Genomic DNA, 15,881 nt, shown 5'->3' with positions numbered 1-15,881 from the left:
TTTTTAAAATGGCAAAACTTAAAGATAAAAGTAATAAAATCTGGAAGTAGAAATCAAATTTTGCGATAATTTTTTGCGGAGGAACTTTTAGTAATGTTCTTAACACGTCTACAAAAAATTGTTAAAAAACTTAAGAGTTTAAGCATAAATTAATCAAATTTGAATTGAGTAGGGATTAATACTAGGTGCATAAATTTTTTGTAGGGACTAAAAGAACCATTAAAATTAAGTAAGGATTAAAATTAAAAGGTCTCCATTTTATAAGGACTAAAATCATATTAACTTTTTTTTTTGTGAACAACATTTCTTTAGGTTGGAGTTTAGTGAAATAGATTTGATTTGATGTTATGAAGTAGTGGTTGTGAGCAATAATCCTTGCCATTGTTGACGATGATTTTGAGTTTTTGATTTGTTGAATTCATATTATAAAGTATTTGATCTCTTATCCAAAGGCTTAGATCCAATAAATCAGGTATAAGTGAAATTGGATCCCCTACAGCTTTTGACCAAATAGAAGCAGTTGGCGATGTTTTTGGTAAGAATATAGAAGGTGGTGTTTTGTTTGATATTTCTTAAACTCGTGAATTGGCTGATAAAGGTTGATTCGGTTGGTAAAATGTTTACTTATTTGCAAACATTCAATTTCTGTTATTAGTGCAAGGATTTTTTTAGTAGACAATAAGTAATACCTTTGTTAGCGTTGTCTTGAGACATACTCTGATTTTCGTAAGTCCCTAGAGCCCAACTAACCTAAATTTTTATTTATAAAAAAATAAAAAAATTACATGAATTGTCGCAGGCATGTAAGAGATTTTATTAAACTAAGAAAATAAATCATGGTATGACCTTCTTATCATTTTCTTGTTATAATAACTTGTAAATGATATCCTGAAGTTCTAGCTCAATTGATAAAATGTTGAAATTGTTAGGCCGGATGTCATGATTGGGGTTCGAACCCCGGTTTCTTCACTTGTGTGTGTGAGTTTATAATGACTTTATCATTTCGTCTATCTACAGAAAAAAAAAAAAACTTGTAAATGATGAAAGGAGGGAAAATAAAAGGTTTGGGATTTGTGGAGAATGCTTACATGCGAGGAAAACGGCTTGTACATGAAAATCTTCCGTTCCTTCCTATCTTCTCTCATTAATCTCTTTCTACTCTCTCCAAAAATAGCACTTCAACTTCAGCCATCATCTCCCCCATTTTCTTCTTCTTTGAACATTGCATACAGAACAAGAAACATAGCTTTGTAAATAAATAAAAGTAGCATATATTAATTCTTTGTTAGAATTAGAACAACAATATAATAATTAATAATGGTAGATTCTCCTGCATGTTCGAGGAAGCGATTATTGACAAGAACAGATTCCATACGCTTCGTTCCTTCAAGAGGAGGAGCTATGATTTTTACTTACAGTTTCACCTTTGCTTCTATTTTGTTTATGCTCTTCCTTGTCAATGCTTTTCACCCTTCTAATAGACATCATTTTTCTAAAGTTTTTTCTCACATTTTCAACAACAGCTCTTCATTCTCCCCACCCCCTTCTTACACCCCTCAATATAGCACCAATGAAACCACTACTCATGATAAAACTTCACATAGTTCTAATAAGGATACTGAATTAGTGGTGAGTTCTCGTTCCTCTTCTCAAATTTCAAGGAAGGAAGGTTCTGGTCTTGCACCGAAGCAAAGTAACCAAAATGATGGCCAATTGTTTCCACAAATTGCTTCTACAATCAAACCGCAACAAGACAAGTCTTTTGCACCTATGCCTTCACCAAATGCCAGAGTGGATTCTAAAAATGTAATACAAAGTGATGAACATTTGAGGAACAACTGTGATATTTATGAAGGGTCATGGGTTTTAGATGATTCATTCCCACTTTACAAATCTGGGTCTTGTCCTCATATTGATGAGCCTTTTAACTGTTTCCTCAATGGTAGGAGAGATAATAAGTATGAGAAGTTCCGGTGGCAACCCAAGAATTGCAACATGCCAAGGTATATATGATGATATCCCGACAGGAACGTCTTTTCCCAGCCCCAAAGTCACTTCGGAAATATCTTCTAGAAAAACACAGTTTTATGCCGTCCAGAAGCATAGTTTCATACAAAAACAGTTTTTTTTTTTTTTTTTTCGTTTGAAAGTATACTTCTGGACACATGCGGTTTTTTAGAAACACGGGGAAATAACTCCATTTCATAATGAGCAATATATGTAGGAAACAATGTAGAATTGATATGGGGCTAAAACAAAGCATGAAAATATGGCTAGCATAGCTGATTCTAGGATGAGACGACTAAGCCGTAAATTTTGTTTGTGTTGCTGTATCTTTTAGGTGATGTTTTAGTGACATGAGCATGTAATGCAGGTTAAATGGTAAATACATGTTGAAGATGCTGAGGGGAAAACGTTTAGTCTTTGTTGGTGATTCACTCAATAGGAATATGTGGGATTCTTTGGTTTGTATTCTTAGTAATTCAGTAAAAAATAAGAGCAGGATTTTTGAAGCCTCTGGTAGACAAGAATTTCAGACAGAGGATTCTTACTCATTTATCTTTACAGTAAGTCATATGTTATTCCTTCACTAAACTTAAGAGTTTTATTATTTTGACATGCAAATTTGACAACGATTTAGATGGTTAATGAAGTTTAAACTGATGTCAATGTGTTGTAAATAATTAACTATCACTGAACTTAATAACTTCTAAAAGCCACAAATTGTGCTCATTGGTTTGGTTGATTTGAGCTTTCATTTCATTGGACTAGAAAAAAAAAATGTAGTGATCAAATTTGAGATGGTAGGTATTCTGTGTTATAAAATTGAAATTATGTGATTTTTTGTTAATAATTGAACAGGATTACAATTGTTCCATTGAGTTCTTCCGTTCGCCGTTTCTCGTTCAAGAGTGGGAGATGCCAGGCAAGAAAGGATCGAAAAAAGAAACACTTCGTCTTGATTTGGTTGAGAGATCTTGTGATAAGTATAAAAATGCTGATGTTTTGATCTTCAACACAGGTCATTGGTGGACTCATGAGAAAACAATGGAAGGGTAATGCAGCTTTTTATTTTATATTCTGTCCTTGCTATAAGTGATGATGCTTTCTGTTTACTTGTAAATGCAAATTACTTTAGATTTAGAGGCTGGAATTAGGAAAATTAAGATGGCAACTTTTTGAGAAAATTGCAGGAAGGAATACTATCAAGAAGGAAATCATATCCATGGACAACTAAATGTTGAGGAGGCAATTAGTAAAGCTTTTTTGACATGGTCACGTTGGGTGGATACTAATATTGATCCTAAGAAAACTATAGTTTTCTTCAGGGGCTATTCCCCTTCTCATTTCAGGTAAATAAACATTTAGCTTGTTTAAACCTAGTGCCTAACTCCCATACCCAACAGATATATCATGTTTTTCTTTTAACCGCTGTATTTTTTTTCCTAGTCCTTATAAATATATCACTTTTTTGTTTAGTCATTGTTTTAGTTTCTACAAATTTGTTCATATTAGAATTGATATATGTAATAAGTAGAATATTCAATTTTAGTCCCTCCAAGTATGCATCACATAAGGACTAAAATAAATATTATAGGGACCAATTTCAATATGAACAAATTTTGCAGAACTAAAACAAAACCACAACGACTAAAAACAAAAAAGTTTATGATTGTAATGACTAATAATTACAAGGGCTAAATACAAAATACAGTACATCTTTGGAGAATAAAAATATATTTGAACATTTGCTGGCTTTAGGATTTCGTATAATCCCTCCTTGTTTCTGCTACAGGGGTGGGGAGTGGGATTCTGGTGGTCGTTGTGAGAGTGAGACAGAACCAATGAAAACTGAGTCTACAGATTTGTCAGAAAATCCTCCAATGATGAGGACCATTGAGTCAGTAATTAAGGGAATGAAGACTCCGGTGGTTTATCTAAACATATCGAAAATGACGGATTTCAGGCATGATGCTCATCCTTCCATGTACAGAAACATGAATATGTCCGAGGAGACGAAAAAATATATGCTAAAACACCAGGATTGTAGTCATTGGTGTCTTCCTGGTGTTCCGGATTTGTGGAATGAATTTGTGTATGCTCATCTTTTGTATATCATGAAAAGAAATAGGGGCAATCCCAAAACTTAAATTCTGATACACTGTTATAAATCAGCATAGGTTTCACATTATCTTTGTGGTTTAATCAGTTCATAAATAGGTTGTGTTATTATTTGAATCTAGGTTGCAAAAATGCCAACACCTTGTCCTTCTTTTCAATTCATTCTCCCAAAAACTAGAGGGAGGATCAATGAATTCACAGAAGTCACTAAGGAAGCCAAAAAAAGACTTATGTTTTATATATTAAGGAAGTTGCTACCCTAGCTTTTAGGTGAAACAATATAGCAATTATTTTATGCTAGATCCTCTTGTGAAAAAATTGAGAAAGATATAATTCTTTATAGAAGCCACATCAGAACACATTTAGAGAAGTGGTAGAGTGAGAATCACTGAATTCAACTACATCACAATATGTAATTCACAAGCCAAAATAGTTGTTACAATTCATACAACTTCCTTAATTGATCTCATCATTTAATCTATGTTGCTCCTTTGAGAATCATATGCTAGAGCAATCTATTCATCCTTATTGTGGCTAAAATGATATCTCAAGAAACAACTCTCGTAATAATAGTAATACAAAGCCACCAATGAAACCCACAAGTTCTGGATTAAAAAAGAAAAAACAGAACCTCAACAGATCTATGAAACTTCTTTGGCAGCAGAAATAACAGCTTCCTTGGTTATGCCATACTCCTTGTATATTTTCCCTGCTGGAGCACTAGCTCCAAATCGATCAATGCCAATGGTTTTTCCCTTGCTTCCAACAATCTTATGCCAACCAAATGTTGATCCCGCCTCAATGCTGACTCTAGCTGTCACAGAAGCAGGGAGAACACTCTCCTTGTATTCATCTGACTGATCATCAAAAAGTTCCCAGCTAACAAAAGAAACAACTCTTACAGTTTTTCCTTCTTTCCTTAGATCATCAGCGGCGGCAGCGGCAATTTCCAACTCAGAACCAGTTCCAATCAAAATAACATCAGGCTTGTTACCTGATGAGTTGTCTGAAATGGTGTAGCCACCCTTTTCAACACCTTCAATAGAAGTTCCCGGAAGGTTAGGCAACTTTTGCCGAGAAAGGGCCAGAATTGAGGGTCTCTTCTGGTTAAGCACGGCAACTCTGTATGATCCAGCAGTTTCATTACCATCAGCTGGACGAAGCATCAAAACATTTGGCATTGCTCGGAAGCTTGCCAGGTGCTCTATTGGCTGATGAGTTGGTCCATCCTCTCCAAGTCCAATTGAATCATGGGTCATAACATAAATAACTCCGGCTTCACACAAAGCTGAAATCCTTATGGCAGCTCTCATGTAGTCGGTGAAGACAAAGAAAGTTGCACAGTATGGAATGAATCCCGGGCTATGAAGAGCAATACCATTGCAGATTGCTCCCATTGCGTGTTCCCTAACACCAAAACGAACATTGCGCTCTTCTGGAGTAGCCTTTTGGAAATCTCCAAACGATTTCAACAAAGTCATGTTGGAAGAGGCAAGATCTGCACTGCCACCAATAAGACCAGGAAGAACCTTGGCCAGGGCATTTAGATTTTGCTGTGACAGATTTCTTGTAGCATCAGCAGGGGTTTCCGGAGTGTAAGTCTGAAAGTTGAAGTCAAATTGGAATTGTGATCAATATTCCACAAATGGTTGATAGAACTCAAGTTTTGTTTAGTTTAAAACTTCGAAGGCAGTCAAAATTCAAAAGTAGGATTATAAAGGTGAGGAACGTGCTATTCAATACAATTTTTAACACTTGTTGACATATGATTCACTATAAACTTGAACTGAGCATCAAGCAACTACAGAAGAGATACCTGAAGACAAAATCAATAGAAACCAAGAAGTACGACACATTACTCACCGGAAGTGCTTTCTCCCAATCAGCAGGTAATTCACGATTAATAATAGCCTTTAGCTCTGCAGCCTCCTCTTTGTATTTCTTCTCATACTCGGCAAATTTAGCATTCCACTCAGCTTCGAGTGCAGCACCCTCAGGGGTATGGCGACTCCAATGCCTAAGGAATGTTAAGCAGGTTATAATCAAGATCATGAAAATATCAGTGGAAATAAACATATAACTAATGCTCCCAATGCGGCTCCGTACTTTTTAACATCTTCTGGCACATGGAAAGGCTCGTATGGCCATCCAAGATTCTGCCTTGTAGCATCTACTTCTTTAGCACCCAATGCGGCTCCGTGAACACTGTAGGAATTAGCTTTGTTTGGAGAACCAAATCCAATGGTAGTGGTTACCTGTAAAATAGTAATCAAAATTAATCAAATACTACCATATGACCAGCATCGAAACCAAATAAAAATGATATAACAACACCCAAGAAAGGAAAGGTTTACTTTCACCCTCAACAGTCACATTATGTCACTTCAACCAGTATAATCAATTTATCTATACCATGGATTGGGTAAATCCACTTGCTTGAATTTCCATTTCATGTCACTAACCTTAATCAAAGTAGGTTTGTCTGTGACAGCCTTTGCTTCCTTAATGGCTGCACGAATTTCATCATACCCAGTATTTCCGTTCTTTACCCAAATCACATGCCATCCAAGTGCCTCAAAACGTTGATCAACATTCTCAGTGAATGCAATTTCAGTGTCACCATCAATAGAAATGTGGTTATCATCATAAAATGCAATTAGCTTTCCAAGACCCCAATGTCCGGCAAGTGAACACGCTTCATTTGAAATTCCTTCCATTTGACAACCATCTCCCAATATAACATACCTAGAGCAGACCAAAAACAAAAGCAAAAGACAAATGTCACATTACGAATCAGGAAAACACTGCAATTCACAAGTGCAAGCATGTATAGATCAACATGTAACAAGATGTAATTAATTATCTCACGTGTAATGGTCAACAATCTCACTGTCAGGCTTGTTAAACCGTGCAGCCAAGTGCTTCTCGGCAAGTGCCAATCCAACACCATTGGCAATACCCTGACCCAGAGGACCTAAACAACAAAAATACAAGGATAGTTGAAATTCATTACAGAAGAAGCAAAAAAGGCTCACAGTAACATCAACTAAAGAGACATATTATTATCAATATTGTTATTTTTATAAGACCTGTGGTGACTTCAATTCCATATGTCTCGAAGTTCTCGGGATGTCCAGGAGTTTTGCTTCCCCATTGTCGAAACTGCTTCAAGTCATCTTCCTATTATTTTATTCAATCCAAAGACAAGAAATTCAGCTCAGTCAAAAAATGAAAGATTCCACAGCTATATACCAATACCACTCACTATGCATATCAATTCATTATAGTAATGAAATTGTTAGTCAGGAAATTATATCTTTAAAGTAAACGAAATTTTAAAATGATATCTAAACTTGAAAAATTCTCTGCCACATAAGCAATCAGGAACAATTTCATTTCAGCTACTAAATTGACCAAGCCAAAATATTAAAAGTAATTTTCATTTGTAATTAGTTTGTTATGTAAGTATTTATCTCCTTTGTCGGGATTTGAACTCTGTTACAGATTTTCAATTTTAATATACTATTTTGAAATTTGGTTAATTTAAAGATTAAAGTAATAGAAAAATTAAATTTTATTGGTTAATCCTACGAGTTTAATTAAAGAGTAAAAAAAAATAAAACAGTGATTAATGAAATGAAAGAGAAAAAAGAGTAACCTGGACACTGTCATAACCAGCAAGATGAAGAAGAGCATACTGAAGCATACAACCATGTCCAGCAGACAAAACAAAGCGATCACGGTTAAACCAAGAAGGATTCTTTGGGTTATATCTCATAACTTCATCGTATAGAATGTGACCCATTGGAGCACAACCCATGGGTAAACCCGGGTGACCCGAATTAGCTTTCTCAACGGCATCGATAGCAAGGAATCGAATAGTGTTGACTGATTTCTCAACGAGAGAAGCTTCGGTGGTTTTGTCGAGTGTTTCAACAGCGGTGGCGCGGATGGCTGGTGTGGTTCTGCGACGGGAGGTAGGTGGTTTGGATGAAGAGGAGGATTTGAGAGCAGGGAAGGAGAGGGAAGAAGTGGAAGAGAGTGAAGCTGCACGAATTTCAGGGTTGAGGTAAACGGCACGTGCGAGGAATGCTTGAGAAAGATGAAGAGAAGAAGAAGCCATAGTGTGATTGATTAGAGAGAATAATCAATCAAGAAGAAGAAGAAGAAGAAGAAGAAAGAGTGTAGTAAGTAAAGTAATAGTAGTAAGAGTGTTGTTGGGATTAGATAGAATATGTAGGTGGTGGTAGTGTTTGTTTGGTGTGTAAGCTATGGAAAATCTCAGCCTATGCTTTCTTGCTATCTATCTCCTCCCTCACTTATCTACCTCTCAATCCATTTCATCATTTATCTTTTTTTTTCTTTCTATTATTTTATTTATTATTATTAGGATATTCGAATCTTCTTCTTGCCTCCCTCCCACCCAGTATTAATAATTTAATTCATTTACTATGTCAGATGTGTATAATTATATTATGTACGTATTCAATATGACAAATTTAAGTTTTAATTTTGATCGGTTCAATTCAAGTATCATTACTTTCTTTGGAAAATAATCAATCTATGAGAATCGACATCCTTGTATTAAATTTTAATCAATTAATAGATTAATCAAAGTTTATTCCAGCAGACGGAATTAGACTAGCACAATGTAATAAATTGATGTTTGAATTATGTCTGATTTAACATACATTTTTTTGAAAGATATATAATTTTGTCTCATCTATCATATATTATTTCATATAATCAAAAGAGAAAATTTTATTAACTTAGGAGTATAAATGATACACCGTCCTAAAGTAAATCACACGATCATACAATGCATTATTCTCAAATTTAAACTAACAATTAGTTAAGCATCTCAATAGACAATTAAACCAATCAAAATACATCGTTGAAGACTTCCTTGTCGACCCTATCAAAAAACTAGCTCTAAGACACCAATTCAATTTGAGATATTATCGAATTATGGTCTATTATGTCTTCTTGAAAAGAAAACAAATATTTGAGCCGACCAAATACACACAAAATAATCACCTAAATAAAAAAGTGAGTTACCTTCTTGAATATTTATTACGGGTATTTTTGACCTTGTGTTTTCTAGCTTTTAATCCATTTGATGAATATGAAAACAACTAAATCAACATGCCACATAGATAAATTCTGATGACATATGTTAAATGAAGTATCAAAAGTAAATAATCTAACATGTCATGAATGGTTTTTTTTTTTTTTTTTTTTTTTAAAATTTGGACCAAAATTGGGTTCGAGCAACAATGCAAAGACTAAAAGAGGTATTCTATTTATTAATTTTTTTTGGTATAAAATAAGGTCAAAGACGCAAAAGAAAAATTAAGAAACTACGTAGACATTTAGCATCTTCAAAAAAGAAACTACTTAAACATTTCGATTTCGAGTATACAAGCCTTAAAAGTATCATTAAAAAGTAATCTACAAAGCTCATTAAGCGTATCTCCACAATAGTACAACTTAAAGAATCCAGAGATAGACTAAAAGTTGGCCAATCAATTAGCACAAAGACCGTCTTCCCTTCAAGAGACTAAAAGAGGTATCAAGCCAATAAAATAAATGTTAAACTATAATTAATAATAGAGTTAACAAAAAAATATAATGAAAAAGAATAAGAAGTAAAAATTAATACAATATTCTACAAGTACAACTAAAACAATAATTGTAGTGTATTGGCGCAAGTTTGAACACATTATTCTCCATTTCTCAACATTTAACATGTGTTTGTTTCCCTGTCAGACTCTCTTAAAAATTAAAATAAAAATTAAGAAAGCATTACCATCTTTAGAATATTGTAAGTATCTAAAATTTATATTATTCGTATCGTAGCATGTCTTCCATCTCAATTGTTCACTAAACGTGTGTTTCATATCCTTGATCCTTAATACGTAGCAATTTAAAATAAACGTTAATTATAGAAAATGAAAACTATAAAAATTCGGTCGTTCAAAATTTAACGCCCGAACCAAAGTCGAACGACAGGTAACTACTATTTAGAACAGTTTTTAAACGGGTGGAATTGATTTAAAAAATGTTTAACCGATAATTGTCGTTCGGTGAGTGTATGAGAGCAATCACTGGGTGCCTAAAAAGCAATCGTGATCCAAATAAACTGGGCAGCCCAAATATAGTGTGAATCGTCGATCCGATCCGAGCCGAGCCCAATAGAAGTCATCTTCGTGTTCGTTCGTGTAGATTTTGTTGTGTTTTCTTCTTCTTCTTCTTCTTTGGTCTGAAGCTGCTTTTCTCTCCAAAATTGCGATGATCGGCACCACCATGTTCAAGAGGAATTGGAATTGTGCTACGTTATATTCCAGACTCGTCAATTCCTCCTCTTCTTCGTCTCTTCACAACTTCACTCATATTCGTTCCACCTTCTCTTCTTCTCCTTCTGTTTCCGCCTCTAAATCCAACGATCTCATCTCTCTCGCTCGCCACTATGGAAACTGCTATTCCCAACTCTCCAAAGCTCGTCTCAGGTGAACCTTTCACTTTTATTTATTTATTTAATTCAATTTTTTATTTTATTTTATTGCATTTATTTATGTTTTCATTGTAATTATTATTGCTCTATTCATTTTTACTACTTGTTTGGAAACTAAATTGTAGTTTGCTCGTGGTTGCAACATCTGGGACTGGATTTGTGTTGGGGAGTGGGGGTGCTGTCGATCTCTCCATGCTTTCATATACTTGCCTGGGTACCATGATGGTTGCTGCATCTGCCAGCACTTTAAATCAGGTTAGTTTTTTTTTAGGACTACATGGACTTCACTTACTATATACTTATCCATCATATGTTTTAATACGGCTGCGTCTGTGAACTTAATTCTGGAATGACTTAATGAAATAGACTTGATAGACTGATAGAGGAGTGAAATGTCTGTACCAGGAAATAAAAAGGTATTAAATTGATCACTGTGACTCATTTCTGGCTTTGTGATTAGTAATGATGGTAGAAGTTCAGCTGAGGTGGTTTGAGCATGTAGAGAGATGGCCTGTGGATTCTGTAGATCAGATGGAGAGTAGTTAAATCACTAGAGACAGAGGAAGGATCTAGAGATTAATGAGTTGGACAGGGATATGATATATGATGGAACATTATGGCGGCGTTTGTTTTATTTATATATGAATTAGGAAAGACAGAGGAATGGAAAGGGAGGATAATCCCTTACCTTGTTTAGGTGAGTATCTTTGAAGGGGAGAGGAGAATACTTTTGATTAGTATTTTCTTTGTTTTGAGAGTTTTATTATAAAGAGATGAAAATGATTTGTATATTTATTCAAAACTCTCCCAAGTTCTCCCCCATTGAGTTCCCCTGGAGATTTTTAGTCCAATGAAGGAAAATAAACCATGGAAAGTGGGGACTACTCTTACTTAGTCCCTTCCCCTTCCTTTTTTTCATCCCTCCAAATTCTCAAACAAAACCTTATATTTTTTATCAACATTTCAACATAATTAGATCTATTAAATGGTTGTGTCTATTTTAGGTGTTTGAGATCAAGAATGATGCCATAATGAGGAGAACGAGTCAAAGGCCATTGCCCTCGGGTCGCATAACAGTACCTCATGCAGTTGGCTGGGCATCCTCTGTTGGTTTGGCTGGCACAGCCCTACTAGCAACGCAGGTAGTGAATTTGCTTACTTCGTTGATTGTATGTTTTTCTTGTTTAAACCGTAAACCTCAGATGTTTTTCTTACAAAACGCTTTATGTGCTTTGAGATGTGGAACTAACATTGTAGCTTTATGACAAGGTTGTTCCAGACTAATATGTTAGCTGCTGGGCTTGCTGCTTCCAACCTGGTTCTGTATTCATTTGTATATACGCCATTGAAGCAGATTCATCCCGTAAATACATGGGTGGGGGCTGTAGTCGGTGCCATTCCACCACTTTTGGGGTAATTGTGCACAAATTTCCTTTTGTCTCTTTCTTATGCATTGCAAATGTCAGAGTTCTTGAGTGATTTAATTTTTGAACCATGTGATATCTAAAAGCTAAATTCCCTTTGAAATTCAGCTGTTCCGCCCTAAATTGTTGTTGAGAGTAGGGGGTTTTGGAACCTTATAATAATAATAGGCCCCTTTCAAAAGTTCATCAAAGCACACAAATTGGAAATATAAGGAAATTAACGAAAAAGTATATGGATATTTTGTTTTTCTAATGTATAGTTAGTGATATGGAAGCCTCTTGTTTCATCTCACTTATCTGATGAAGAGGAGAGCGCACTCCCAAAAGCCAGGCAGCAAAACCTCTACTTTAAACCCCGAGTCAATATGGGAGGAGTCATCTTCTTGTGTCAGTATCATCTTATGTTATGGAGTCCTTTGTGCGTGTGCACATATCCAAAACCTACATACTACTCTGTCATGATTGAGCATGTTTATTTATATTTTGACTGCTTGATGTCAAATATATATATCTTATGCATTTCTTCCTGTGGTATGGATACTCCAATTTTTCATGCTTATAATCTTTGTTTGAGCTGAGTTTCTGTTGCTTAAGAAGAATTTTATTTTACTGATTTATTGAACTTTTCATTCTGAAAGTGTTATTATTTTAGTATTAGACAATTGGTCAAAGATTTATTTTAGATCTTGTCCTCCAATTTAGGACGCCTGTAGCCAGATTAGTTGTCTATATGCTGAAAGTGGAAGGATATATAACTCAACACTGAACATCCTGAAAATAAGCATTCCTTCTCTCATTCTATTGGATTTGGCTCCTCTGAAGTGAGAGCTCGCATTTGCATGTAATATCTACCATTAAGTTATTCATCTACAGTTGAGCTTGTTTACTTTGTCCCAATTCACTTTAGATGAGCTGAATCCCACTCTGTTTTCCCCATGTATGGGCACATGCATGTATATTTGTGCTGTCCCTCACCTTTTTTTGTGGGTTATTTTCAGATGGGCTGCAGCTTCTGGTGATATTTCACTAAATAGTTTGATTCTTCCGGCTGCTTTGTATTTTTGGCAGATACCACATTTTATGGCCCTTGCTTATATGTGTCGTGAGGACTATGCTGCAGGAGGGTATGCTCATATATCTTTGTTTATATAGTGATGAAGTTTTGTTTCATGCAAATTATTTTGAAATTATAAGGACCCAAATCCAATTTGAACCACAAGGGCACCAAATTTCCAGATATAGAAACCTACGGTTTAGTTTAACTGAATTTATGTTAGTAGTTGGCGCGCAAATAGCATTTTTTTGGGTAACACTACTTCTTATACTGATTAAAAATGTATGTTACACTGGTTGCTGCATTTGGCTTATGGTCTACAGTCTACACCTCAATATTTTTCCTTCATTTAGTGATGGTCAAAACTATGCAAGTCCTTTACCTATTCACATGTTTGGTGTATTGCAAATTTAGGTTTAAGATGTACTCTCTTGCTGATCCATCTGGGCGGAAAACAGCAATGGTGGCTATGAGGAACTCTATATATCTAATCCCTTTGGGTTTCTTGGCATATGATTGTGAGTAGATGTTTTCTTCTACTAGAAATGTTTTAATGAACATTTTATCTTGAGTTTCTTTTATCTCATAAAGAAATCTGTCCTATTTAAGATTATAGCCTTTGAAATTTATGTTGCTGTATGGATTTTAAATTAAAAAAATTATAATATTAAAAAGTTTTTAACTTCAATCAAATCAAGAGTATAGCTTCCTTTTTGAATTTCAAGCCTTTTTGCTCATGGGCCATGACCGTGAGATTAGATAGAGACTGTTTAATTTTGTAATGTTACTTTGTTCTTAAAGACATTTATTACACACAGAAACTCTGAAACAGGGGATATACAATCACCATTTGAATTGGATTTCTTTAAGCGGTCGATTGAAATACTAAAAAGTTTCAGTTTTTATTTAATAGTGAATGTTTTGACCACAATGTTTTGGAGACTCATGTTTCTTCCCATGTAAACAGGGGGTGTGACTTCGGGATGGTTTTGTCTTGAATCTACTGCACTTACACTTGCAATAAGCGCCGCAGCGTTTTCGTTTTATAGAGACCGCACTAAGGAAAGAGCTCGGAGAATGTTTCACGCCAGTCTTCTTTATCTCCCCGTTTTTATGGCTGGGCTTCTAATTCACCGCCGCACGGATAACCAACACTTCTTAGAAGTCAATGCAGAGGGTTTTATGAAATCCCCATCCTCTGTGGAAACTTCAGAGATGGATGACAAGAATGGTAACCAAAAGATCAAAGGCAGGCAAGGGACCCGAGCACGTCCACCTGTAGCATATGCTTCCATTGCACCTTTCCCATTTTTGCCTGCTCCTTCATACGACATTGTTTAATATTTATCATTGGTTCAGATCTTGCATGACTACATTTTTCTTATCATGTTTTGTTTGGTTAATTTGATATATTCATTGTAATTGTTTTCTCAAATGGCCTTTAAAGCCAATAAGGATTTTGCTTTGAGAAGGGAAGAAGTATATAATGTGAAATAAAGCATAGTTACTCTGTATTTTGCACAAATATGCTAATAGTAGTTATTTTTCTTATGTTTTTCTCTCCTCTTGCTTTTCAAGCCTTTGTCCCCCTCCCCCTCGTATTTTCAGTTTAATATTTGTTTTTGGGAATGAAATATGCAAGAAAACTCCAAGAAGCCAGAAAATATCATCATTAAGCTGCAAAGTATCATGAGCATCAAAGGTCAGATAGAAAGGGCCGACCCCAACACAGTGCAAAATTGTTCTAAACCATCTTGTCGTCTGTGAAGGAAGACTTGACTATACTTGTCTGGCAAATTCAAAGGAAGCTTCCCACTGCAGTACATGGACCACTTTGTTTCCTTCTCTGGGGTTCAAAAGATAGCCAGCCACAGGGACTTATTTGATATGAAAGAGTTCATGCCACCAGTCAATCATTGAACATTTAACCAAAGCGAATGCAGCACCGGTTCTTTTTGATGTCACAATGCATTTCTTACCAAACCAAAGCCAACTTCCACGACACACCAAAACAAAGATACTGAGACTATTGAGCGACTCAAGCCACTCAAGTCTCAACTCACAAGTATTACTGTTTTAGATGGCCACAACTTCATTTTAAGCACATGAACTAGCTAATAATCTAGGTAGGGTCCTTAACAAGAAGTTTCAAATGAAAATTTTATCTTGTGATATTTGTATTCAATACATTGAAACATTAAAAAACAATATTTTTTATATGAAATCCTTCAAAAAAAAATATTTTTTATATGTAACTATTATAAGTAAACTAATTAACAAGACCTAATAAATATACTCATGGGAATCAAACATATTTTACCCTAATAAGTATATTGTTTTGCCAACAGTAAATGCAAGTGCGGCCTCAAAAAAATCTTGCAATAAATTTGTGTCTAATATTATTGGTCATTTTTCAATTCAACATTAATTATTGATTTGTCAATAATATCCTTATCTATTTATGGTAGAGAGGGAAATAATAGAATGAAATGATAAATTTTTAAGGTTATTATAGAAAAAACACAAAATTTCATCAAAAATAACAAAATTTATTTGATTTCTTGGTACGTATAATAAATTCATCAAAAACGACAAGTATTGTGAAACAGATGGAATATTAACTATTTTTGCGTAATCATTCATCCTCATCACTATATTCTTAATCTATTTATGGACAAATATTTTGCAATCTTAATAAAAGAACGAAGTTTCTAAATTCTAAGGGACCGGATTTATTTTGAAAGCATATGAAAACCACGGTTTTGTA

The 15,881-nt window shown here is 34.8% G+C and overlaps 4 protein-coding genes across 4 annotated transcripts; 3 read left to right on the top strand and 1 right to left on the bottom strand.

The window, feature by feature from the left end:
- The first annotated feature begins 1,314 nt into the window (after nt 1-1,314).
- LOC112417417 (protein trichome birefringence-like) lies at nt 1,315-2,114 on the top strand. The gene has a single exon (XM_024773082.2). It carries the CDS (start codon nt 1,318-1,320, stop codon nt 2,011-2,013), a length of 696 nt encoding a protein of 231 aa, XP_024628850.1. The 5' UTR covers nt 1,315-1,317; the 3' UTR covers nt 2,014-2,114.
- A 276-nt stretch (nt 2,115-2,390) lies between these two features.
- On the top strand, nt 2,391-4,321 carry LOC11421927 (protein trichome birefringence-like 1). The gene is made up of 4 exons (XM_024775174.2): nt 2,391-2,567; nt 2,863-3,056; nt 3,195-3,353; nt 3,797-4,321. Exons 1-4 carry the CDS (start codon nt 2,391-2,393, stop codon nt 4,149-4,151), a joined length of 885 nt encoding a protein of 294 aa, XP_024630942.1. The 3' UTR covers nt 4,152-4,321.
- A 172-nt stretch (nt 4,322-4,493) lies between these two features.
- On the bottom strand, nt 4,494-8,430 carry LOC11423341 (transketolase, chloroplastic). The gene is made up of 7 exons (XM_003614748.4): nt 7,781-8,430; nt 7,212-7,302; nt 6,991-7,096; nt 6,585-6,867; nt 6,229-6,377; nt 5,986-6,139; nt 4,494-5,723 (listed from the first exon to the last, which is right to left on the bottom strand). The coding sequence occupies exons 1-7, from the start codon at nt 8,243-8,245 to the stop codon at nt 4,764-4,766; spliced, it is 2,208 nt and encodes a 735-aa protein (XP_003614796.1). The 5' UTR covers nt 8,246-8,430; the 3' UTR covers nt 4,494-4,763.
- Nucleotides 8,431-10,350: 1,920 nt separating this feature from the next.
- Nucleotides 10,351-14,639, top strand: LOC11421926 (protoheme IX farnesyltransferase, mitochondrial). Its single transcript, XM_003592744.3, has 7 exons — nt 10,351-10,631; nt 10,762-10,891; nt 11,641-11,778; nt 11,916-12,049; nt 13,059-13,184; nt 13,529-13,632; nt 14,082-14,639. Exons 1-7 carry the CDS (start codon nt 10,414-10,416, stop codon nt 14,453-14,455), a joined length of 1,224 nt encoding a protein of 407 aa, XP_003592792.2. The 5' UTR covers nt 10,351-10,413; the 3' UTR covers nt 14,456-14,639.
- The last annotated feature ends 1,242 nt before the right edge of the window (nt 14,640-15,881 follow it).

The sequence above is a fragment of the Medicago truncatula genome, chromosome 1 (assembly GCF_003473485.1).
Source record: "Medicago truncatula cultivar Jemalong A17 chromosome 1, MtrunA17r5.0-ANR, whole genome shotgun sequence".
Lineage (NCBI taxonomy): Eukaryota > Viridiplantae > Streptophyta > Magnoliopsida > Fabales > Fabaceae > Medicago > Medicago truncatula.
This window is presented reverse-complemented; position numbering and strand designations above follow the sequence as displayed.

Excerpts from the sequence above, each read along its gene's own strand:
- LOC112417417 (XM_024773082.2), top strand. The coding sequence starts at position 1,318 with ATGGTAGATTCTCCTGCATGTTCGAGGAAGCGATTATTGACAAGAACA.
- LOC11423341 (XM_003614748.4), bottom strand. The coding sequence starts at position 8,245 with ATGGCTTCTTCTTCTCTTCATCTTTCTCAAGCATTCCTCGCACGTGCC. Across the intron at positions 6,378-6,584 it reads ACAAACCTACTTTGATTAAG|GTAACCACTACCATTGGATT; the intron begins GTTAGTGACATG and ends ACTATTTTACAG. Across the intron at positions 6,140-6,228 it reads GTGCCAGAAGATGTTAAAAA|GCATTGGAGTCGCCATACCC; the intron begins GTACGGAGCCGC and ends AACATTCCTTAG.
- LOC11421926 (XM_003592744.3), top strand. The coding sequence starts at position 10,414 with ATGATCGGCACCACCATGTTCAAGAGGAATTGGAATTGTGCTACGTTA. Across the intron at positions 13,185-13,528 it reads GAGGACTATGCTGCAGGAGG|GTTTAAGATGTACTCTCTTG; the intron begins GTATGCTCATAT and ends TTGCAAATTTAG. Across the intron at positions 13,633-14,081 it reads GGGTTTCTTGGCATATGATT|GGGGTGTGACTTCGGGATGG; the intron begins GTGAGTAGATGT and ends CCATGTAAACAG.
- LOC11421927 (XM_024775174.2), top strand. The coding sequence starts at position 2,391 with ATGTTGAAGATGCTGAGGGGAAAACGTTTAGTCTTTGTTGGTGATTCA. Across the intron at positions 2,568-2,862 it reads CTTACTCATTTATCTTTACA|GATTACAATTGTTCCATTGA; the intron begins GTAAGTCATATG and ends ATAATTGAACAG. Across the intron at positions 3,354-3,796 it reads TATTCCCCTTCTCATTTCAG|GGGTGGGGAGTGGGATTCTG; the intron begins GTAAATAAACAT and ends TTTCTGCTACAG.